This window comes from Clarias gariepinus, chromosome 24 (assembly GCF_024256425.1).
Source record: "Clarias gariepinus isolate MV-2021 ecotype Netherlands chromosome 24, CGAR_prim_01v2, whole genome shotgun sequence".
NCBI classification, from domain to species: Eukaryota; Metazoa; Chordata; class Actinopteri; order Siluriformes; family Clariidae; genus Clarias; species Clarias gariepinus.
Genome location: NC_071123.1, coordinates 24,710,513 through 24,734,205, shown reverse-complemented (window position 1 = coordinate 24,734,205; position 23,693 = coordinate 24,710,513). Strand labels below are relative to the sequence as shown.

At 39.4% G+C, this 23,693-nt stretch overlaps 2 protein-coding genes across 3 annotated transcripts; both read right to left on the bottom strand.

Annotated features, from left to right (window-relative positions):
- Positions 1–44: 44 nt before the first annotated feature.
- Positions 45–7,155, bottom strand: sh2d1aa (SH2 domain containing 1A duplicate a). Its single transcript, XM_053485856.1, has 3 exons — positions 6,794–7,155; positions 3,080–3,143; positions 45–1,956 (listed from the first exon to the last, which is right to left on the bottom strand). The coding sequence occupies exons 1-3, from the start codon at positions 6,928–6,930 to the stop codon at positions 1,789–1,791; spliced, it is 369 nt and encodes a 122-aa protein (XP_053341831.1). The 5' UTR covers positions 6,931–7,155; the 3' UTR covers positions 45–1,788.
- A 2,893-nt stretch (positions 7,156–10,048) lies between these two features.
- On the bottom strand, positions 10,049–22,493 carry agtr2 (angiotensin II receptor, type 2). Of its 2 annotated transcripts, none has more exons than XM_053485634.1 (3): positions 21,960–22,493; positions 21,731–21,821; positions 10,049–15,093 (listed from the first exon to the last, which is right to left on the bottom strand). In XM_053485634.1, exon 3 carries the CDS (start codon positions 15,030–15,032, stop codon positions 13,905–13,907), a length of 1,128 nt encoding a protein of 375 aa, XP_053341609.1. In that variant the 5' UTR covers positions 15,033–15,093; positions 21,731–21,821; positions 21,960–22,493; the 3' UTR covers positions 10,049–13,904. The 2 variants fall into 2 exon arrangements, with proteins under 2 accessions (XP_053341609.1, XP_053341610.1); XM_053485635.1 differs by lacking the exon at positions 21,960–22,493 and adding an exon at positions 16,366–16,466 and having other exon boundaries at positions 21,731–21,930.
- Between the last annotated feature and the right edge of the window lie 1,200 nt (positions 22,494–23,693).

Genomic DNA, 23,693 nt, shown 5'->3' with positions numbered 1-23,693 from the left:
GAATTTTTGTGATGAATATACATATATTGGATATTTTGGAGAAAAAAAACAATTATTATAGTTGTATTGCTCTGAAGAATAAAATTAGTTGCACTATTAAAGGCTTATTTTTGTCATGACTCATATTACATACTATGTGCATTGATGTTAAATATGCACTGTGAACAACTATTTCGAACAACTAATTTGCATAAGAAAAAATCCGCTTTTAAAGAGATGGGTTTCTAATTTTTTTTTAACAATATTTATTATGATAGCACGTCCAATAACTTTTACATGAAGTTTAACAATAAATAAAGTGTTACACTGCAAAAAGTGGTATCTTAGCAAGTGATCACTTTTTAAACCTATTCAAATTTATGTAAAATTTCTTAATATAAGAAACCAAATATAAGCTTATGTAGCTTATTTTCTAGATAAATTTTACAAAAAGTTTAATTGAAAATTTCTTGTTTTTGGAAGATGATTTTAAGCTTTTTTTTTAGTGTTGAAGGAAGCAACACTTACTGTATCTGCCAATAAAATGAGAAATTTGTGCTTAAATTAAATTTGCTTACATTTTATAAGATTTGGATAGAAATAAGCTTAATTAATATTTTTTAAATCATAATAAGTGGATTTTTAGATAAAAATGACTAGATTCAAGATATTCTCACTTGCTACCGCTTTTTGCAGTGTATTTAAACATAAAAACTAGCAATGCTAGAAATAAATTCCTCAAATTCGACCTTTAACCTGTGTTATTTAGGTTGTACAGTAAGTTGGGGTACAAATGAAAGAAAAAATACTTAATTTAAAAAACTGAAACTATGTAAATAAAGGCTTTAGAAAATCATTAAAAATACAGTAATAAGGCATTCTTTATTTTTTTCCCAAAAATGGGAAATTTTTCCATCAATGTGTTTTATTAATTTATTGATTATAGAGGAATTTATAATAATACAATACACTACCGTTCAAAAGTTTTAGAACACTTTCTAACTCCATGATGGTTCCTGATTTTTATTTCTTTCTACATTGTAAAGGAATGCTGAAGGCGTCCAAAAAATGCATCTCCTTTGAACAGTTAATGGTGAGATGTTTTTGCTACTTCTGCTCTGTAAAGACTTCATAACGCCTCTAATCTGAGGTGCTGTTAATTGGTCATTTTTCAGGCTGATAACTCTAAATGAACTTCTCCTCTGAGGCAGAGGTAGGTTTTGGTCTCGCCCTCCTGGGACGGCCTTCATGAGAGCCAGTTTCATTATGGTGCTGGACGGATTTTGCAAATGCACTTGACAATACTGTTCTTGCAAGAACTATTACAGAAAGGCCGACCTCTGTGTCTTAAAATAACAATTAACTGTTGTGTTTGTTGTTGTTACATAATTACCTAATTTCATATGTGTTATTTTATAGCTTTGAAATCCCCAGTATTGTTGTAGAATGTAGAAAAGAAATCAGTATACAAAAACTAAGAATTTGCAAGTGACCCCAAACTTTTGAATGGTGGTGTATCTCTCTCTCTCTCTATATATATATATATATATATATATATAGAGAGAGAGAGAGAGAGAGAGTGAGAGAGAGAGATTCCGCTGAATCTCTGCCTAAAAAAAAGTCTTTTAAATGTAACTTTTTCTGTCACTAAATAGCGGTTCATTGATAATCCCATGTAAATCACTGAGGACCCGTTTACATAAATTCATAAAGCAAATTTTCCTCCTAAAAACATTTTGATGAAAAAAAGATAAAAAGGAAACAAACAAAAGCCACAGTTATGTCTACAGTCACAATTTGTTGTACATATTAACAGGGGATGTGTTTCCGGGGAGTTGGGAGAGGTTTGCGGTTCTGTGCTTGATCTTTATTTACAGGAAACCGCAGGGGCGTGGCGATGCCCTGGTCGGGCTCCTGGAATGCAGCCAGGAGGTTTTGGACACTTCGGAAGAGTCTCACTTTCACACCAGGCGATGTCTGCATCAAAACAGAGCAAAAAGTGAAAGACTTCATACGAGCAATATTATAAAGCAATATAGAAGCAATTATTTAAAAGGCAGCGTTAACGTTATCAGATGTGTGTTCTTGCTGAAAGTGCTTCTATGACTGGGTGTGAATGTGGGTTTAGTCAGACAGCTGCTCTCTTCTCAGTACTGCGGACCATACAGACCTACTCTCACCCACGCTGAGACACACAGTTAGTGTCATTAACCACTGGACAACATCTGGGACACGCCCACTCATACATAGAGTTACACCTCACAGTCCTGTAACTGTATATTATCAGCGTTTGTAGAAAGCCTCTCGTCCAATCAGATTGCTCGATCGTATACTTTTGTATAATAACGTACTGTATAACACGTTGTATTTTTAGACTGTTATACAGATGGTCCCCAACTTGCACAGGTTCAAGTTAGATTTTTTTCAACTTCTACATGTGATGTTATGAGAAAGTGGTATATGAATTCAGTAAAAAAAAAAAAAATTAACTTTGGCCGGCTGGCGATATGCGGTGAAACACTCACTCATGACACTGCGCGACACCAGTGAGCCGCGGGTCGCAGTCAGCCGCATTCAGGGTAAACAACTTCTGCTCTACAGTGTAATGTGTTCCCAGTGGTTTTTGTCTGTTGTGTTTTGTGTTTTCACATCCTATCATGTCTACAAACACCCATCTGCCTCTGCTGCTTCTGCTGAGGTACTGTATAACTAAATGCTTTTTTTTGTCCTTGACATTTTCAACTTACGATGGGTTTTTAAGTCATCACCCTTAAAAAATCTGTATGTAAGTTTAATGTAAAGTAGTGCGATCCAGATGCTGCCTCGTGTCCAGCCTAATGATGTTCCACTGGTTGCCTTGTCCTGATTGATAAGTTCAATTAATAAAACCTAATGAGAGCTCATAAATTATTATCTAGGTAACGACTTTGAAAAATGGCTGACATGCTAATTAGACATGTGACACACTCTAGTACCAAGTAAAATCCTTCAAGGAAACCAAAGAAGCCTTAAATAACTTTTTAATCAAACTGGTATTAAAATGAAAAAAAAAAAAATTAGTTAGACGGTCCATCAAGCACATTAAGGTTAAAGCTCATACCTCTGTTTTCCAGACGTTGCCTTCAACCTGAAAGAGCCTGTAGGTGAACACGTGTTTCTCACACCTGCAGAGAAATAAGAACCGGTACGTCTCGGGTCAATGCCCAGGTACTGTAAAGGCTTGTAGATAAACAATGAAAAGGTTCTAAAGAGAAGTCATCACTCTCAGTGGTATCATTTCTGCATAGCCAGTTTCATAAATTTGCAGCACCACATAATCACATTGTAAATCACCTTGTAGCTATAATCCACCCAATCACTTCACCTCAGTTGTCCTTTGCTTCAACACTACATGCTCATCTCCCCCCGCTATAATACACCCATGCTGATTCAGGAACAGAGTGTTGTTTATGGAAGTGTATAGATAGGTACTGAATGTTAGTGCAATAACAAGGAAATATCCAGAAAAGGGAATGTCCATGACCAGATTTAGGAACCGTTGGTTTAGATTAGTTGCAGTGCTCGCTGTTTTTCCCTTAAGGGAAAGTGTGTTTTGGCATGGCCCGACAGGACGGAAGCTGGGGTCAGAGTGCTTGGTGAGATGTTGAAGGAACTGACAGTGCTTAAGGGTCCAGCAGAGGCACAATGGCAGCACTGGGATTTGAACTCTCAGCCTTACAGTCAGTGGTTCAGAACCTTAAAGATTGCGCTACCCATGCCCAAATCCCTGTACGCATCCCAGGACTGTCAGAAAGTCACTGCTGTTCCTCGAATGAGTAACTTAACTCTTAACTTCTTACTCAGTTCTGGTTTTAAACTGTATCCTATCTCAGGCATAAGATTCTGCATGAATAAACAGATATAAATCTGGAGGATTATTGGATCTGAACTTTGAAGGATATTTGGTTGTATTCCCATGATATAAACTCAAGTGTAGGACTTATGGTGATCATAAGCTCTCTGTCTGTTTGCGTGTTCATGAAAAGCCTAGTTAATGCCCAAGTAGTTGGATACAATGTGCCAGAGAAGGAAATCAAAATCTACTAGAAAATAGGAAATCATTTCGAATCATTTCGGAAAGTGTGAAGATTCTCAGTTATCCAAGTCAGGCTTTTCCCAAAGGTGCTGTTTAATTCCAACTGGACTTACTTTAAGTTCAGATGCTACATAAAGCGTCTCCTGGAACTTAAAGCCAGTCCAGTTGTATCTCAATAGCTTCTTCGGCACAAGAGTAAGAAAATTATAATGTTGAATAATGTGAGGAGACAAGCAAACGCTATGGTTACTTTTAAAAATATAATGAGAAAAATCGTCCAATAACATCCCAATCTGGAAACTGTTTTAACATCTTCTATCTAGAAGGAAGTGAGACTCAGTTCTACAGGACTCTTACAGGACAAATTTAGTAAATCTTTTTTTTTTTTTTTTTAAATAACATACTTCCTGTAAGGCTTAATATGTTACACTTCCCCCATAAAAAGCTTCAATTGTTAATCTAGTAACTTTAATTTACATGTTAATGCAGCTGTTGCTGTTGCGTTTGGTACTGCTAGCTGACCTGGCCGGTGTTTTTCATTAAAAAAAAAAAAGACTTAAACACACATGCACACAGTAATGCTAGGCAACTTTTCTAGACACGTCTTGCCACTTTATAGAAAATAACAGGTTAGTTTTACTTGCTGTTTTAGCTAAAATGTTTATTTTAATACATCTCTTTAAAAATGTTAAGCGAAGTTTACTAGCTAGTTGTAACTAAATTTAAGTGGGAATTTTTAACCACATTAACAGTCAGTTTAACAAGCTATTGTAATAAATTTGTAGCCAATATTCCTAGTTTGTTTGTTATTTTATTAGCATACAATTACTGTTCTTTATAATATGCATTTTTCTCTTTATTTGGAAGTGAGCTATGTTTTATTAGCAATGCAGGTGTCAGCAATGGTGATGGTGGTGTGGGTGGTTTGGGGGAAGAGGATGATGCGGGTGGGTGAATAGTAAGCTGGTTTTGTTTTGACAACGTTCCTGCGGCTAAGTGTTTAAATTTGAAGTAAGCATAATGTAGACCAGCACTCGAAGGAAACTCTGACTCATGGCTGAGAATATGTTGAGATAGAAGGCAAAATGTCGAGGAATGAAACAAACTGTTTCTTTTTATGTATTGAAAGTATTCATTTGCAAATTAAACGAGAAGTCTGCTCAGGTCATCCCCGTCCTGTCTGATTTATCCACTGCTCTGTATGGAATCACATTGAATTAGAGTCGACACAACATTTTATTTTTGTCTTTTTCTATTAAGTTTCTACTGTTGTTGTCTTTACTTTTTTAAAAATATTTTACAACCTTTGCATTGTCGAGTCTGTCAATTAAAGCACTGGTTCGGAAGGTCCCAGGTTCGAACCCCATGACCACCAATGTGCCACTATTGGGCCCTTGAGCAAGGCTGAAAAACTTAAGTTCCTCTGGATAAGAGTGTCTGCCAAAGGCTTAGATGGATGTAGATGTATGTCAGCTTCAATGAAACACTTTTCAGACAATAAATTGTGGGCGGGTGAGGTGATTGTGACCGCCAGCGTCAGGGTTCGACTCGAACACCCCCCATAGTTACAACCGAGTTTTTGTGTAAATCCTGTTCAGTTGTGTGGTGTTATAATATTAATATCTTTGTATATTACTGTAGTACTAAAGTTACTTTTGGTTAAGTATAAATGAATAATTAAGTGTTATAATTAACTTTAGTTGATCATTGTTGAATATGAGTATCGCTTTACAGCTAATTCTTTTTTTTTTTCTTCAGTGCGAGTACCTTAGTGATCATTTTATTTTGCTTTTCAAGCTGTCACTTTTCCTAGTGGTTATTGAACGCTTTGTTAGCGTATGTAAATAAGCAAGACATTTTTAAAGCATGGTGCAGACAAGGAAGTGATTCATTTTGTACAATATTTAAAACAATATCCTGTACATTGGGGGATTTTATTTTTGAACACGTACACTAACTTGGTATCATAAGAAAGCTTGTTTTCTCATTCGTGAATAATTTTAAGGATTTTTAATTTTAGCTCATGTGAAATGGATATGGTCAAGCTTATTTAGGAAATCCCCACACAGACGGTGAAATCTTAACCGTCATCTGTTGTGTAATATAGCTCGTTTTACTACTGTTGCCAAGAAAGGTGGTACAGCTCTGCATGCTACAGTAGGAGAACAAAGGCACACCTGTGGCACCTTAGTGGTGGGATTTCAACCTGAGACCTTCTGTTCAATAGTCCAATGCTTTAACCACTGAGCTACACCTGGTTCTTTATTTAAAGGTTATTTTTTATGGAATGAAATCACTCTACAACAATCAGTATTTGGTAAAAGGTTCTCTATTCTTCAGAACCGGCTGGATCCGGCTGGCCGAAGAGTCAGAAAGACGTCTGCAGTACTGGTGTCACTTCCTCATTCCATGCCTGCTTCATCGCTTCCTAAAGATCATGAATTCATGCACTTGAGTCCTCCCTAGATTTGGGCAGGATCAAGTTGGTCAAGTTAGCCACACTGACTGCAGAATTTGAAAGTCGTGCCACATGCAGTGTTTATTTTATCCATTACCTAATTCTAATTAGCACGACTGTTCAGACGGACACAGAATATAAAACATCATCTGCACAGTCTCGACTAGAACTAAAATGTGTGGCAGACAGTATGGTGTGTTGCTACTTTCAGTCACCAGTGTACATTTATGTATGTACTGCATGTGTGTGTGTGTGTGTAAAGGAGTAAAAGTGTTACATACAGCACGCAGATGCAGTAGGACCCCTGGACGCTCTCGCTGTCTCTGATCAGGAAGCTTCCATCTCGCCTGGTGGCTCCCAGGATCCTCTCAGCTCGTTCTTTACTGATCGCCCCGTGATACATCGATAGCTCTTCCATTCTCACACAAATTATAGCATCAATGTATCTCACTCATACACACCCGCACGCTTGGAAACACTTAGCTAATCCTGCTAAAAGAAACGACGTAGTGTAAGTTCGTTTTGGTAAACTCTCTGTGACTCCCCGCAGTAGATGTTGACATAGGTAAGGACATGAGTGCTCATCATAGAAGTGATACAGAAATCAGGAAGACTCATGTTCACACATACGCTCTTACAGGAAGTGGCCGCTTGTCTGTGGATCAGACGGTATCCTCCTCCCTTCACCACTCGCGACCACATACCAGAAATAGTGCTGGGGCAGAGTAATGTTAAGTTTATCTGGTGAAGAAACACGCAAATAAAAAAAAACTAGCATGCACGTCAACTAGCATTACGCTAACATAGTTCTGTTTTTTGTTGTTGTTATTGTTCTTGTGTTTGCTGTTGGTTTTTATAAATACCAAGTAACAGTTTAGATTTCCATTACAGTGGGAACCCATGGAAGCTAGCTTTCTGCTCATCGCTAATTGTCCTTTTAGCGTAATGGAGGGTTTTTTTTTCACACACCTGAGAGAAATGTGTGGGTTTCCACACACACACACACACACACACACACTTGGGTCTGTTTAGCACACTCTCTGTGCGTGTGTGTGATTTTATTTTTAATCATATGCAGTATAAGACACACTGGCCTCACTGGACACGGAAACAAGTGTCCCATTGTGAAAGTAAACTCTATACACACCTGGACAAAAAAACACAATACAGATTGTACCATGCTGCCAGAGTTGTTTATTATTATTATTATTATTATTATTATTATTAAATAGGCTTTATGTGAGACGGTTTCACCCATCTTTGGACTAAATGCACTTTCAGACTAATGCGTAATGTGAACTAATCGTTCTAAAACATGTAGAATTTGACATCATCAACAGCGTCTCATCCTCCGAATCAACAACCATCTAATGATTGGTAAACACCAACCTGTAAAATGCTCTTTTGCACAATATTTATTACTTATTTGCACAAAACTATTTTATCTCTGCTGCTACTTACAAGGAATGTTTTATTGCTTACTGTTTCTCGTCCCTCTACCACAACCCATTACCTCATCACCACAAAGTATTGAAATGTGTCATGTTGTTGCATTATCACTGTGTCACTCTTGTTTGCACATTGACACATGCACTTCACATTGTCTCTTTTGATCTGTCTTGTCTCAGCTTGTCAGCGAATTAGGTTTCTTAGTTGGCTAGTTAGTTTGTGTTTGTGTTTATGTTGTATGTCCTGGAGCAACGTTGTTTGGTTTCACTGTGGCATGTATCGCCCAGGCCAAAAAAAACGATTTGTTGTTGAGTTGGTGATAAAGATTAGATCAAAGAGATTGAGGCATCTGCATGATGATCTCCTACACATCTGGAGCTGTGAGACTTTATTAAACGCAGTGTTGGTGGGATCGAGAAGTTTATTTTGCATAAAGAGTGAAATGAAAATCATTCTGAAAGAGGAGCTGAGAGTAGATAATAAATACGATATAAGTGTGTAAGTGTGTGTGGACTTGGTGGATAGGTCGGTGTGTGTACTGTAGGTGTGCCACTTCCTCTGCATCAGCACGCCCTAAACCCCGAAACCAAGTCTGAGGTCAAAGCCGAACTCGGATCACCTTTCAGGGTTAAAAACCAACAAAGATTTAGTTTTTGTTTCGTCTTAGAAGTGAATCTGGGAAGTACTCGAATGTTAACTGAGACACGAGACTTTCCGGATCAGAAAGTGTGCAGAGCGAGGGAGTCGACATTAATATTAATGAATAGCTCATCTCACGTCCTGCAGCTTCACGGGCAGCGTGCGCCGGAGATTTATTGAAATTCGCCGCAGCCATTTCCAGGATTCATACATATAGTTACTCGCTCACAATCCATTAGTTCCAGTTCGAAGGTGCGTGTGTGTGTGTATGTGTATGTGTGTGCCAATTTGTATTTATCCCTCAGGATATGAATCATTCGCTGCACCCTCACCATCTAGACGTTTCAGCGCGGTTAAGCCGAACGGTCACGTTAATTTTAGACGCTTTGTTGAATGTAAACAACACAAGCGTAAGGATCAGAGTTATTCAGGTTCACACCGCTGTAACGCTGTATCCTTATTGGCCAGAAGGTGTTGATTAGTTCTCTATAACAGCAGCTCTGATATTAGCACAGGTTGATGGCTATTAGTGCATTTGTTTCCATAGTAATGGTTCATTTACATGGACATGTCCTGTACGTCGGACGTTCGACTGAATATGTTCAAAAGTAAGGTGTCTTCAGTGTGAGAGAGCTGATTATCTTTGCATTAGGTTTGCATTATCTTCAGCTTATATACGGTATATATCATATATAGTACAGTGCAAAAGTCTTAGGCACCATCAAAGAGAAGTGATTAATGAAATAAAGTCAGTATTTATTGTGACAACGCTTTGGCGACTCTTTAGTCTCAATTTGTGCAGGTTTATGAGAAAATTAGTCACTAAGTTTTACTAGGCATTTTGCAGGACCACACACACAGTTCCTCTGAGGACTTGCTTATTCGCACCTGCTTTTTTTTGCCTCTTGTCTTCTAAAAAAAAAAAATTTTATTACATATAGGTGGCATGGTGGTGTAGTAGATAGCACTGTGGCCTTGCACCTCCAGTGTCCAGGTTTAATTCCCACCTCGGGTTGGGTCTTCCATTTAAGGATTATGGAGGCCACTGTGCTCTTAGGAACCTTAAGTGCAGCAGAAATGTTTTGTAACCTGTGCCGTGCCACGATTCTGTCTCTGAGCTTTTCAGGCAGTTCCTTTGACCTCATGATTCTCATTTGCTCTGACATGCGTTGTGAGCTGTAAGGTTTTATATAGACAGGTGTGTGGCTTCCTAATCAAGTCCAATCAGTAGAATCAAACACAGCTGGACTCAAATGTAGGTGTAGAACCATCTCAAGGATGATCAGAAGAAATGGACAGCACCTTAGTTTAATATACGTATGAGTGTCACATCAAAGGGTCTGAATACTTAGGACCATGTGATAGTTCGGTTTTTATTTTTTAATAAATCTGCAAAAATGTCAACAATTCTGTGTTTTTGTCAACATGGGGTGCTGTGTGAACGTTAATGAGGAACAAAATGAACTTAAATGATTTTACCAAATGGCTGCAAAATAACAAAGAGTAAAAAATTTAAGGGGGTCTGAATACTTTCTGTACCCACTGTGTATATATAATCTGTACATTTGAATTTAAACTAATTTAAATTAAAGACTTAATTTATGTCATAAAATAAAAAAGCAAAGCCACAGGTTAGCTAAGATTTTTGCACTTTGCTTTACTCTACTGTACGTCATTATTTTGTCATGTAGATGTCAGTTCAGGAGACTGATACACATATAAGTAAGAATTTTTTTATGCGAAGAAAGATGCTGCGGTGGTGTGTGCAGGAAGGAAGGCATGTGGTTTCAACATCCTCGAGGCCTCTTTGAGCAGCGTGTGGGGCAGAAAGTCAACCCCGAGTTACCCACTGTGCAGATCCGACCTGTCAATAGGGCAGGTGTAGACCTGAGGTGTCTGGGGTTTCACTCCTCACGTAGCGGCTCCATAAATCAGTCTGTTAGGTGGAAAAGATTGATGTTATTTATAATGAGATAGGACTGTGCTACAGGGGGTTCTTAGGGTAAAGGGTGAAAATAATAATAATAATAATAATAATAATAATAATAATAATTTAAATGGTGAAAAGAAAGCAAGAGATGCAAAAAAAAAGTGATGCCACTTCCTCCTACTTGGTCGCTCTCTATTCCTTCGTCCACATCCCATGATGTTAATTAAGACAATAAATAGAAAGTTACACAAGAATATAACATACACAAGACCTTCAACATAAAGGCTGGATTTAATCATCAGGATTACAGAATTAGTTGAAGACAGAAATATGATTTTTATCATTATTTTTAGATATAAGTTAAATACACTCTGCTCGAACATCTTCCACAGTTTAAATAAAGTACAGTATAATAATTATATATATTTTTCCCAATAATAGTTTATTATATTTGACTCAGATGTAATGAGGTCCAGCATTAGTTTCCACATCCGCTTCATTCTTAAACTCATTTCTACATCACATGACATCACATCACATCATAATCCTTAACATGACATGACATCATATCACATCATTTAACAGTGTGAAAAGGATTCAGAGGAACTGTACACACATACACACACACACACACACACACACACACACACATCAGCAGTATAAACGCTCCCAGCTGGACTGCAGTCATGTCTTGACACAGACGTTTTATATTATTATTTTTTTTCATAATCTCTGAGCAACAAAAACCCCACGTTCCAAGAAAAAAGAAAAAAGTAGACATGAATAATCAGACATTTAGTCAAGAAAAGTGTGATAATTAATATTTGAGGATCTCAGGTTCAGATTGTTTGAGTCGTGGGTTTGGGATTGTTTTGGTTCACGTTTCTTTCGTTACTGCGCGTGCATTAAACTCGATTCTAATTCTGTTTTCATTTACTTACTTTATTTACTTTATTTACTACTTTTTTTTCGTATAGTTGTAAAATACTTATCAATTACAATTTTCAAAAACCTATAACATATTGCCTGCTAGTGGTGTTATTTATTTATTTATTTATTTATTTATATTTAAATTGTTAAAGTATTCAATGTTTCCTATTTATTCCCTTTATTATTTATTTATTAATTAATATGTCATTTACTTATTCATTTATTTATTCTTATTTATGTAATATTTATTTATTTATCATTTACTTTTTATATGTTTATCTGTTTATATTATAACGATTTATTTGTTACATTTTTGCTTTTTATTTTATATATTTATTTTTTTAAATAATAAATTTATGTATTTAACCATTTTTTTAACTTAATATGCATTTACTTAATTATTTATTACCTTTAACACACATTTACTTAATTATTAATATTAAAAGTTTTTATATTCTAAAATGTACAGTGTTTATTTAGTAAGTTAGTTTTAAATATTCCTATTTCATTTTCTCACTCTATAGTTTATTTCATCCTCGTCTGCACTTTTTTAAATGACTTTAACTGGAAACGTAAATATAAACAGATAAACCATCCACATGCTGCGTGTCGTATGTAAGTGAAGAAAAGTATACGATAAGCGTTTGCCTGATTAATGTGTGTAAGGGGAATACTACACTTCTGGACATCATAGACATACACACACACACACACACACACAGAAACACAGTTTTATTACTGGATTAATATGCTGTAAAGGTGTTTCATATTCTTTTTTATTGGACTTTTTTTCCCTTTCTTTCTGTCTAACGTTACTGATATTTCAGGCGAGCATTAATCATGTTGCGTCTCCGTGACTCTACTTCATTCCAAGAATCAAAATTCAATAGTAATGTTATTTTTCATCTTCACTCATGATTACAAAATGTCACAATGTTTCTGTTAATGCGGAATGTGTTATGATGCTTTGATAAAAAATTGTATTTAAAGACTAAAACAATATTTTTCCTGTGAATACCAAGAAGATTCTTTACATTTCCATGAATAATAACTTGCTTGTTTATTTATGAGCCAGCACCTGAACCTGACAGGTACTGTAAGAGTTAGTGTATGTAGAATTACAGGGCAATTCAGGAACAAAAGGGTTAAATCCAATACACAGTGAAAACACACACACACACACACACACACACACACACACACATTGAGAGAGAGAGAGAATAATCTTGCCAACAGATTTGCCAAGAAAAGCACTCTAAAACCATAAGTCCATAAAACACACAGATGATTACAGAGAGGTCTTATCTGTACTCCATGTGTGTGTGTGCATGTGTGTGTGTACACACTAGTTGTGACCGGTGATGTAATGCATTCTGTGCAGTTTTTAACATTGCTAACATTCTCCCAGGGTTGCGGCCCCAGGCACAGCACGGCCATGAAATCGTTCTGCCTCAGACACAAATCTCGAGTGTCAGACCTCTGCGTGAACAACTTAACACACGTCGCATGGCTTATCTTTTTTTAGAGCTTGATCTGTGTGTAAGTGCTTTGGTGCTATTCGTGACTCGACCTGTTATAGCTAGCTAGACGTCCTGGTGTCCTACAGCGAGTTTACTAATGTGCGTGTATCGTGAGCTAAGTTGTACTGACGACCTTAGCATCGTTATAACGTGATTTAGCGTAACGTCTTCCCTGAAACACAAGCATATGTCATACATCCTGAAAAGGTTCTTATAGGGCATTTTAATCCAATAGTACAAATAAACAGTAAAGAGTTGTGTCTTTATACGTCTTACTACTTAGAAATTGTGTCTTAAATAGCTCTTAATTGGTGCTAGTGCACTACATAAGGTGCTAGCATAAATATCAAATCCAGTGCACAAACGTGCTAGACCATCTAGACTTTTCTAGACTAGATCATGTGCTACTCTAAACCAGTAAGAATCCATTGTCCGCTCTTGTCCTGCGTCCTGCACATGATAACGTTGCACTTTGCCCTCCACACCACCAGAGGTCGCCATGATGCTAAAATGGTAGCATAAAATACTCTTGCACATTCCACTCCTGTTCTTTGGTGGCACACAAATGTGAGATGCCATTTGTCCTCCGGTGCAGTAGAGCCCACTATTTTGTTTTGGGTTTTTGTCATGCTCCACTTTCCATCAGGTCATCCTTATTATGGTACACGTCCACATGAACAGTGCCCGCTTGTGGTAATCAATATTTCATAATGGTTTAACGTTGATGTTTTTTGGTATGTCTGAACCCGCAGATGTTTGGTAGGATGTTTTGGGTCATAATGAAGGTAATTCCTGGTATTGAAGAAAACATACAGTATGTGAAGAAGCTGTTGAGGTTTGTGATTGTTTTCCTACTGTTTTCCTCGGTCATTAACAGTTTTAAACCTCATGACCGTCAATAACGTGTGTCAAAAAGTTCCGTTCTCACAGTTTGTCCTCCACAGAGAGTGAGGCCATTGTATCTTTGGTGTTACTCAGTTTTCGTGAGACGGAGCTGATCTGCATGCTGAGAGAGTCATGCCGCTTTGTTCCAATCTTTTGCACTTTTGCTTTCCAGAGGCGGCGCAGCTGCTGGCGAAATCGATTCCCCACAAAGCAGTAGAGCAGCGGGTTGATGGCAGAGTTGGCGAAGCCAAGGCAGAGCGCAGGAGCCATCATGACCCTTATCACCTGCTGAACTTCGCAGCTCCAATGCACACCAAGCTCCTGCAACACGCCCATGAAGGACAGCGTGTGAAATGGGAACCAACAGAGGAAGAACGCCATGACTATGGCGAATGCGATGCGGCGTGCACGCTCCAAGCGTGACGAATCAGGTTCCACTAACTCTGGCGACACCAGCAAATGACACCTGATTCGGCTGTAGCACAGTGCAATGACTAGAAAAGGGATCACAAAGCCAAAAATGTTCTTAGCCAGCGTTAGCATTCCGTGCCAGAGCCTATCCGGGTAAATCATCACGCAGGCCGTCACGTTATGCTCAACAGAGTAATGCGTTTGCCGGAAAACAAGCACCGGGATGGTTGTGAGCATCGCTAAGATCCAGATGACGCCGCACACACACCTGGCATTAAACACAGTCCTTGCGTTATACGCACTTTCTGAGCAATGCGAGTGCAGCGGGTAGACTATGACACGATACCGATCAATGCTCATTCCCATGATAAAGTAGATGCTAGCATAGGTGTTTAACGACGTCAAAGAGCCACACAGCTTGCACATGAACCACCCAAACGGCCAGTCGTATTCCCGGAGGTAATGCACCGCCCAAAACACAAGCGCAGAAATAAAGATAAGGTCAGACAGGGCCAGGTTTAACAGGTATGTGTTTGCAACAGAACACCTCAGTGACTTCTGACCCAGCACACACACTGCTAGCGTGTTCCCAAGGAAACCCAGGATGAAGATTAGAAAATAAATAACAGGAATTATGGTCTGCTGGTAGTGAGAGCTGGAGAATGAGAGAAAATCACACGATTGGTTCGAGGGGTCATGGAGAGCCCCGGACTCATTGGTTGTGCTCAGGTTCAGGCAGGAGTGGCAGGATTCCATGGTGATGTACAAGCTTGTTTTTGATGGAAGTTTACCGGGATTTGGTGGAAATATTCTGGCTCTGTAAAAAACACAAAAAAAAACAAAGAGACAGTAGATGAAAAGTTGCAGTCAAAATTGTAATCAGGGAATTGTGTTTCTTGTTTGGTGAGTAAACAATATAATCTTTCATGTGTGAAGATGGAAAACAAGAAAAGGTCTTTCGTTACCAGGGGGTCTGAACCTTTGGGGGGTCTTTAAGCAACATCTTACATCTTGCTCCCAACACCTCAGAGTACCCACCTTAGTCGTACCTCTAAATCTGCAGACCACAAGAGGACACCCTGCAATAGCTTCACCCATGGTAACAACCATGACCTCATTCCATTTCATTGTTAAAATCTACTATTACCTTAAAAAAATTTTTAGAAACACACATTCTTACCACCTTATGTGGTGGAGACTGGTTATACCATGTATTTCTCATAAAAGGTCCCTTGTGGTTAATTATCTGGTATTATCTGTCAGTCAAATTGCCTTTTCCTTTGAATGTAGGCAGGTCTTAGTCACAGGGCAGTTATGACTTAAAGGGGTTAAGGCATTGAGTTACTAATTAAAAGGTTGATAGTTCGAGCCCCAGATCCACCAGGAGCTGCCATTGTTGGGCCCTTGAGCAAGTCCCTTAACCCTATCTACTCCAAGGGTGCTGTATCATGGCTCACCCTGCGCTCTGACCCCACCTATGCTGGGATATGCGAGGAAAGAATTTTACTGTGCTGTAATGTCTGTGTGACAAATAAGATCTAAGGCAAATATTTACTAGACCCAGTTAGCAGCACCTGCTTTTCGAACTGCTGCCCATGCATGGGAGTGTCAGGGTGCAGCGTAACACACTTGAAGCAAATTGCTATCCTCCACATCCAGTTGCATGATCTAACATCCCATGATTGAATAGGGTTGCTGGTATGCCCCCCCTCCCTCATAAAAGATCGGCCAATTTTTCTCCCTAGGACTCAAACTCATCAGGATTCAAACTCGTGATGTCTGGATGATGGATCTCTGTTGCGCCACTTAGGATCCCTAACTTTGTACATCGGATGTTCTGTGCAGAAGTTGTGTGGCAGTAAATCTGTTATATTGTGCAACTTGTGCTTGGGAATTATGCCAAGCTAACAAAATCCTGAAATACAAAAAGTCTATTTTAAATTAAACTTAATATTCCACCCTTTCAACCCCAGGGATCCTATCACTTGGCAAAATCATAATGTGCATCGGTGCTGTGCACTTGACAAGCACAAGCATGCAATAAAAGCGTAGAGAAAACGATAGGGAGAAAGAAATATGATCAACTAACCATGATCTGGTGTTATTTTGCAGAATGATTGAGAAATAAATTTACGCCTCCCTAGACACTGAAACTGTGAATCATTGCTCTTTGAAAGGAACTGCAGGATTCTGAAAAGCAAAAGTAGATGCATATTGTGCAAACACATGAATGTGGGATTCTTTTAAAATTGAACATACCAGCGTTTTGTAAAGAAATACTATGGTAATATAAAGGAATACGAGGGATCCCTAAAGCAGAGAAAGAACAAGAGAGAGAGAGAAAGAAAGAACACAAACAACTGTGTGTCGTATTGTGAAATGCTTTTATATTAGTGCTATTACTCATAATGATTTTTAACCCCCAGGATTTTAACACCATTGCGAAAGCTCTGGACAGGAGGCCTGAGTGAAAGGGAGTGAAAATCGACACGTGAAGGCCTCAGCTTGGAGCGAAGAGAAAAAAAATAAACCCTGAGAAAGAAAAGCAGATTCCCACTGACAACGAATCTCTGGTGGGATGAGTCGCGTGTGAAAGGGTTTGGGTTCCTAATGGAAAGAGTATGTGTGCGCGTTTGTGCGTGTGTGTGTGTGAAAGGCTTCGCCACATGTTTATACACATGTTCGAATCCCCTGTGTTCCTCAGCTGCTGGGATCGTGCCTCTGTGGTTTATAGTGTAATCATTTTTTTTTTCTTTCTCGTCCTCTCTGTGTTATAAGTGGTGCAAGTGTTTGCTGCTGCTGCTGCTTAGTGTGTGTGTGTGCGTGTGTGTGTAAATGAGTAGGTGAATAATCTATCTGAGTGAAATGTATTTATAACAAATCCATCTATAAAGCAAACTATGAGTCAGTTAAGCAATCATTCAATCTATCACCATTATGCATTTTTTTGGGGGTCATTTTTGATAGAGTGTTTTTTCTATTAAGAGCTCTTTGTGTCACGGTGTTCCAAACCTGCTACATGCGTATGTATGTGGTGTCAAGGTTTAGAAGCTTGTAGCTGGGCACTCATAGCAGTTCATAAGTAGTTGTTAAGATTCGTAGGTGGCTCATAGCTCTTCACAACAAGAATATGCATATATATGCATACTGTATACAATGCAACGATTATTAACACGGTCACCTTGCAGCACCAGGTCCCAGGTTCAATTCCCATGTTGGAGTTTGTGTGCATGAAGTTTGCATGGTTTCCCCGTGCTTGGTGGGTTTCCTCCAGGTACTTAGGTTTCCTCCCACAGTCCAGAGACATGCGGATTAGGCTAATTGGTGTTTCCACCAATGTGAATGCGTGTAAATGTTGACCGGAAGGTCCCACCAAGGTCGTAAAATGGGAATAAATACAATGGCTTTCACAGTCCCTAGTTGGACTACAGAGGTTCCTAGATGGATGGATACATTACTGAATAGTGAAATTTTTTAGGCTTCACATATACCAGCTTTTGTTAGCACGCTGGGATTAGCCATTATACAGTGCCTTGGAGCACTCAGGGTTAAGGGACTTGCTCAAGGGCCTAACAACGGTAACCTGCTGATGCTTGAACGGCCGACGTTTCGATAAGTAACTTAGAGCCATAACGCACTAAACCAAAGGAAGCTGACCTGTACAAGGATCGAACCCGTGACTTTGGTGTTATTAGCACCAGTTTAGTGTTTAGGTGAACAATGTAAGAGCTGTATAGATACTTAATTAACGGCTTAAACTTTATATATACTAAACCTTAGACTAAATCTTATCCTGTGCACTAAACTACTAATTAGTGCAGGTCTTGACAGGTTATAGCAGATGGTAAGGTGTAGTAGGTCCTTCATAGGTCCGTCACATTCAAAGATGTAAGTTAATTGACACTTTGTGACAGGTCTGAATGAGCAACCAAGACCATCAAGAACCTGAATCAGGGGAAATTCACAGCGCTTTCATAAAGAGATCAGAAATGTCAGGCAGTAATTGTACAGAGACTGAAGTTAACAGTTGTGTCCTGTTTCCATATTTGGTCTTTGATACTTGTTTGGTTTCATTCGTCACTAACTACATTAGCCAGTTTTGCTTCTTTGCCTCTTCATAAACTCTCAATCCTCCCATGTAACAGTCTGAGCCCTTCGTAGGTTTTATGCTTGTGCATTTACCTCTGCACTTTCATCTTCATTTGTTGGATCTTGTTTGTTCACAGCTTTGGAATTTGTGCGGTCCATCCCTGTCTGAACCTTGACTTATTGTTTTTGGACCAGGTCGTACCTATGCTCCAGAGCATGCTCATTCTCGAGAAATGGCTAAACCAGAACCCCTGCAGGCCGACCACGGAGCTGCAGTTCCACGGTTCCCGGTCTGTGCGTGTTAGGGGTTTGTTCACGGGTCTGATTGCACTGTATTGTGAGCGCCTTTTTATACTCAGTGTGGAATCACAGCCCTGAATCACTTCAGCATTTTCTGCTCCGGAACCAAGAAGAATCCACCTGTGCACTCCGGCAGCCTGATGAGCAAATCAACAGCGAAGATGGAAAGTGAGGTAGAACACTTCACACGACATTTACATATGTGTTACATCATCTCCATTTTAACAGGGAGTCCACAGTAGGACATCACAGATGCTGAGCAGTGTGTTCCTATACATGGCTAGTTATAATCAGCCTGAATATTAGCTTAGTGTTATTCTTAGTTAGCATCGTTAATGTTAAATTCACATCTGTAGCATCAGATTTTAGCTAAAGATTAGCTTTTACAGTAGGGGGGGTCTGGGCCAATCCATCACAGAGTGCACACACACACATATGTACATATTCACACACTCATTCACACACTACAGGCAATTTGGGAAGCCAGTTAGCCTAATCTGCATGTTTTTGGACTGAGGGAGGAAACCGGAGAACCCGGAGGAAACCCATCAAGGGGAGAACATGCTCACAGACCTGGAGGTTGGAATCGAACCCAGACCCCAGAGGTGCAATGTGACAATGCTAATCGCTAAGCTAACACACCGTCTTAAGGTGATCTATTATTATTATTATTATTATTATTATTATTATTATTATTCTCTGCATTCTGATTGGTTTGTTTTGTTTAAATCTACAGACACAATGACACTTGGAAAAGGAGAGAAACTCAGGCAGCGTGAAGGCACAGTGGGGTTTCTGACTTATATTAACGTGTTTAATAAGAAGGTAAATGCGTGAGTTTTATGGCAGGAGTTTTGCTCAAGTGAGGGAAAAAAACGTCAGATTGTGTAAATGCTTGAAATTCTGACACGAACTAAACGTGCAAAAAAAAACACTACAAACCCTTTCTGTTTACCCTCTCTCTCTCACACACACACACACACACACACACAGTGAAAGCTCTGTCCATCTTGAGATGTAATTTGATTGGAAATTACAGTTTAATCACTGCATCAGTGGCTGCGTTAAAGGAAGCTCCATCACTTTTATGTTACAGTGTATAAGACAGCGGAGAAACCCGTACGATGCGTGTGTAAGTGCCAACTGATGCGTAAATGCAATTCAGGTCTTTCTCCATTTCGTGCTGACGAGGAGATTTTTTTTTTTTTTTTTTTTTGCAAGAACAACCCAAAAAAAAAAACTTGCATTTTTTGCAGGCTGAAAACTTTATAAAAGATCTCCCTGAAAATGTCGACTGAAAGTTGTTAAAGTAATGCGCGTTGTTAAACGCTAAACACATGCGACAGGCTAACATCTGCAGCTGCACTGACAGCGTTGGGTTCAGTTTCTTTAACCCTGTATATCGTCCCCAGTCACCACCCGACAGACCACACCGGGCCTCTATGATCTATTTTCTTCTTTAGTTTTGCATTTGTACTTGTTTATATTTATGTTCATCCTTTAATCCTTTTTATTGTATTTTAATGCACCTAATTATATTGTTCTCTATCCAGTGACAAAATAATCTACTGTATCCACCCGCACTCGTCTAGGGTAATATTATCCTGTACATACACAGGGTCACAGGGTCACAGGGGCGGAGCCTATCCCAGGAGACTTAGGGCACCAGGCGGCCATAATCACTTTTATGGTAATAATTAAAACATATTTTGCAGTGAAACACTAATACAGCCGTCTGTGATGGAAATATTAACTAAATTAATTAAACAGAAATTATACCACAAATAAAAAAACATTACACTGGAAAATACAATTAATTAAACTAGATTTTTCAGTTTTTGTAATAAAACTAATAAAAAGTTAAGCAGGAATTTTACATTTAGTAAAAGGAAAATAGAATTGAAATTAAACTTTAAAAAATGACACTGGAGCAGAAGTTACGAGATGAAATTGTAAAGTTTAAAAGTAAAAAGACAAAAACGTGTGTGAGTATCACAGCAGTACGATTTGAAACAGGATTCTTAAATGGTGTGTGTGTGTGTGTGTGTGCGTGTGTCAGCAGTGTGAATGTTCATGGCCAAAAGTGCAAGATTCTCTTCATTTTGTGTGCAAAAACAAATAATGTTAAAGACATATTTATTTAAATATAAAATGAAAAAACAAACAACCAAAATAAAACCAGATATAAATGTTTTTGTCTTGAGGTACCGAGCACGGCACTGACGCCGTTACCCGGCGCGGTTCTTTCCCTGATTGCGGGTTAGGGTGCCGCGAGCCTCACAGCTTTTACTTTAACCTCGAACCCTGGACTCTCCCGAGCTTCAAACGATCCTAAAGCGAGTTTAACTTTAAGGTAAGAGTTTTGACGTGATTTTGACGTCTCGCGGTTAAGACACAAACCCACGCTGAGAGAACCTTCGGGGAACGATCTGACAGCCGGAGCACACGCTTGTTGCACAAGTTGCTGGAGAGAAAGTGAACCCGGAGTACAACGTTTCAGACCGTTCGGATTCTCTTAAAAAACACAAACGATATAAAGACGTGGTTTTAGCGAGCGCTACACTGTTGGAGAGTGAAGGTTCCTCCAGGGTTCTTGGCCTCCTAAAAAGGTTCTGGTCGGATTCTGCACTAGGATTTGATGTAGAAACGAAGAGTGTGTGTGCTCTCACAGGGAAAGCTGAGAAACGTTTGTACTGCCAAGAACTTCTCCAACTTTTTTATAGTAATTTGATGAACTATTGGTTGGAATGTTTAAAAATTATTTTTAACCTGATCTTCAGCTCAGTTTTTAAACAAAAGAAAAAGCAACAAAATCTTTTTTTTTAATGAATGAAAAAGGTAATTAAACTTACTTTTTTACACACACACACACACACACACACACACACATGTTAACACACTTAAGCAGTAAAAACACTCTTTATCCGTGCAGGTCTTGTACTGACAGTACAGATGAGATCATTATTAAAACCTGCACGGCGGCTCGCTGGTGATTAACCGCGCGCTCTGATCTCACGTCCTGTTACATGAAGTTCATCAGCAGAAAAGTCAAAACTTCACGTTACCGTTTCTCTGATCAGCGAATCCCTCATGAAGTTCTCCTGAAGTTGAGATTACAAACAGATGTTCATCTTCTTCCAAACTACACCGAGAGCTCTGTTACACACACACACACACACGCACACACATGTTCGTTTCTCCTCTAATATTGACATTGTGTGTAAGAGTGTGTGTGTGTGTGTGTGTGTGTGTGTATGGAGAGAGAGAGAGAGAAAGAGGAGGTCAGTCTGATACCGGAGGGTTTCCTGTAGTGCGTCTTTATGGGAGAGAGGGAGTATGGGAGTGAGAGAGAGAGAGGGAGAGATAGAAAGAGAGGAAGCATGGGAGTGAGAGAGAGAGAGATGTGGGGGGATAAAGAGGGCAGGGCTGAGAAAACTGAAAAGAAAGAGAGAGAGTAAGGTAGTGTGTATAGGACAGATAGATAGACAGATGGAGAGAGAAATAGAGAGGGATGGAGTGATAGAGAGCAAGAGAGAGAGAGGGGGGACAGACAGGGTGGGAAAGACAGAGTGGTGGAGAGAGAAAGTAATGGAGAGAGGGGGACAGAGTGATGGAGAGAGAGAGAGAAAGATGAATACAGAGAGAGGGGACAAAGTGATGGAGAGAGAGAGATCTGGAGAGAAAGAGAGGGTGATGGAGAGGGAGAGAAAGACAGAGTGATAAAGACAGACAGAGTGATGAAGAGAGAGACAGAGAGAGAGAGCGGGACCGAGAATAAGAGATAGACGGAGTGATAGAGAGAGAGGGACAGTGTTAAAGAGTGATGGAGAGAGAGAAAAAGAGAGAGAGAGAAAGTGATTGTGAGACGGATTGATGGAGAGAAAGATAAAGTGAGACAATAAAGCAAAGGAAGGAAACAGAGTGATGGAAAGAGAGAGAGAGAGAGAGAGAGAGAGAACAGACAGACACACCGGTGGTGTTTATCAGCTACTTGTTGTTTTTGAGTGAGAGATTGTTTATCTTGTTCCATTATGATGTCATTAAGCACCAGCGGCGTGTGGGACTGTACAGTCCGTGTGGTATAAAGCTGTGACTGAGTGTTAAACACGTTCCAGGTTAATTACTCCACACACACACACACACACACACACACACACACACACACACACACACACAGAGTGAATGCAGGTACATGTGATTATGTTTACATTTCACACTTATGGAAATACAATCAAAGTGAATTAACTCACCAGGTAAATCTAACCATGAATATTTCTTAAATAAGGGGCGGGGCCAATACAACTCTTCATGAATTTATACTTAATGAAGCATGTGTGTGTGTGTGTGTTTGTGTGTTTCATGGATCCCAAATGTCTGATCAATAGCTGAGGGACACATGAAAATGAAAAAAAAAACACCACCAGAAGAGTAAACCAAGAGCCATGTCACAGGCATAGGGTGCGAATGTCACTGTCCTCTCAAGGTTGTCATGACAACGGACCAGCAAGTCCTCGGTTGCAGGTCAAAAGGAGGATGTTAACGAGCACCCAGAGTGCCAGGATAGAGGTAATGGAGAACATTCGAGCCTGTTTAGAGAAAGATGAGAACTGCATTGTATGTGTGTGTGTGTGTGTGTGTGTGTGTGTGTGTGTGTGTGTGTGTGTGTGTGTGTGTGATATTAAACCACATGCAAACGATAACTGTATATGACATCAGCACTCCTATATAAGGATGGAGACTGGCTGGTAAAACCCACCCGAACGTTGCGTCTCGATTCCTTTTGACTTTGAACTTTAATTCATTTAGTAACAATTTAAGGGCATGTGATCAAACACAGAGTTCAGAGATACTTTTAAAGACCTCCCTTCACTTGCAGCCACACAAACACTGAGATGTTTGATTTCCGCCGCGGGCGTGTCCCAATCCCCACACATGTCCATCTTTCATGTGATGTAAGAACATAAAGCACCCACACGCCGCCCCTGTGGACCTCCTGCAGCTTTAGCGCTGCGTGATCATGTGGGTTTG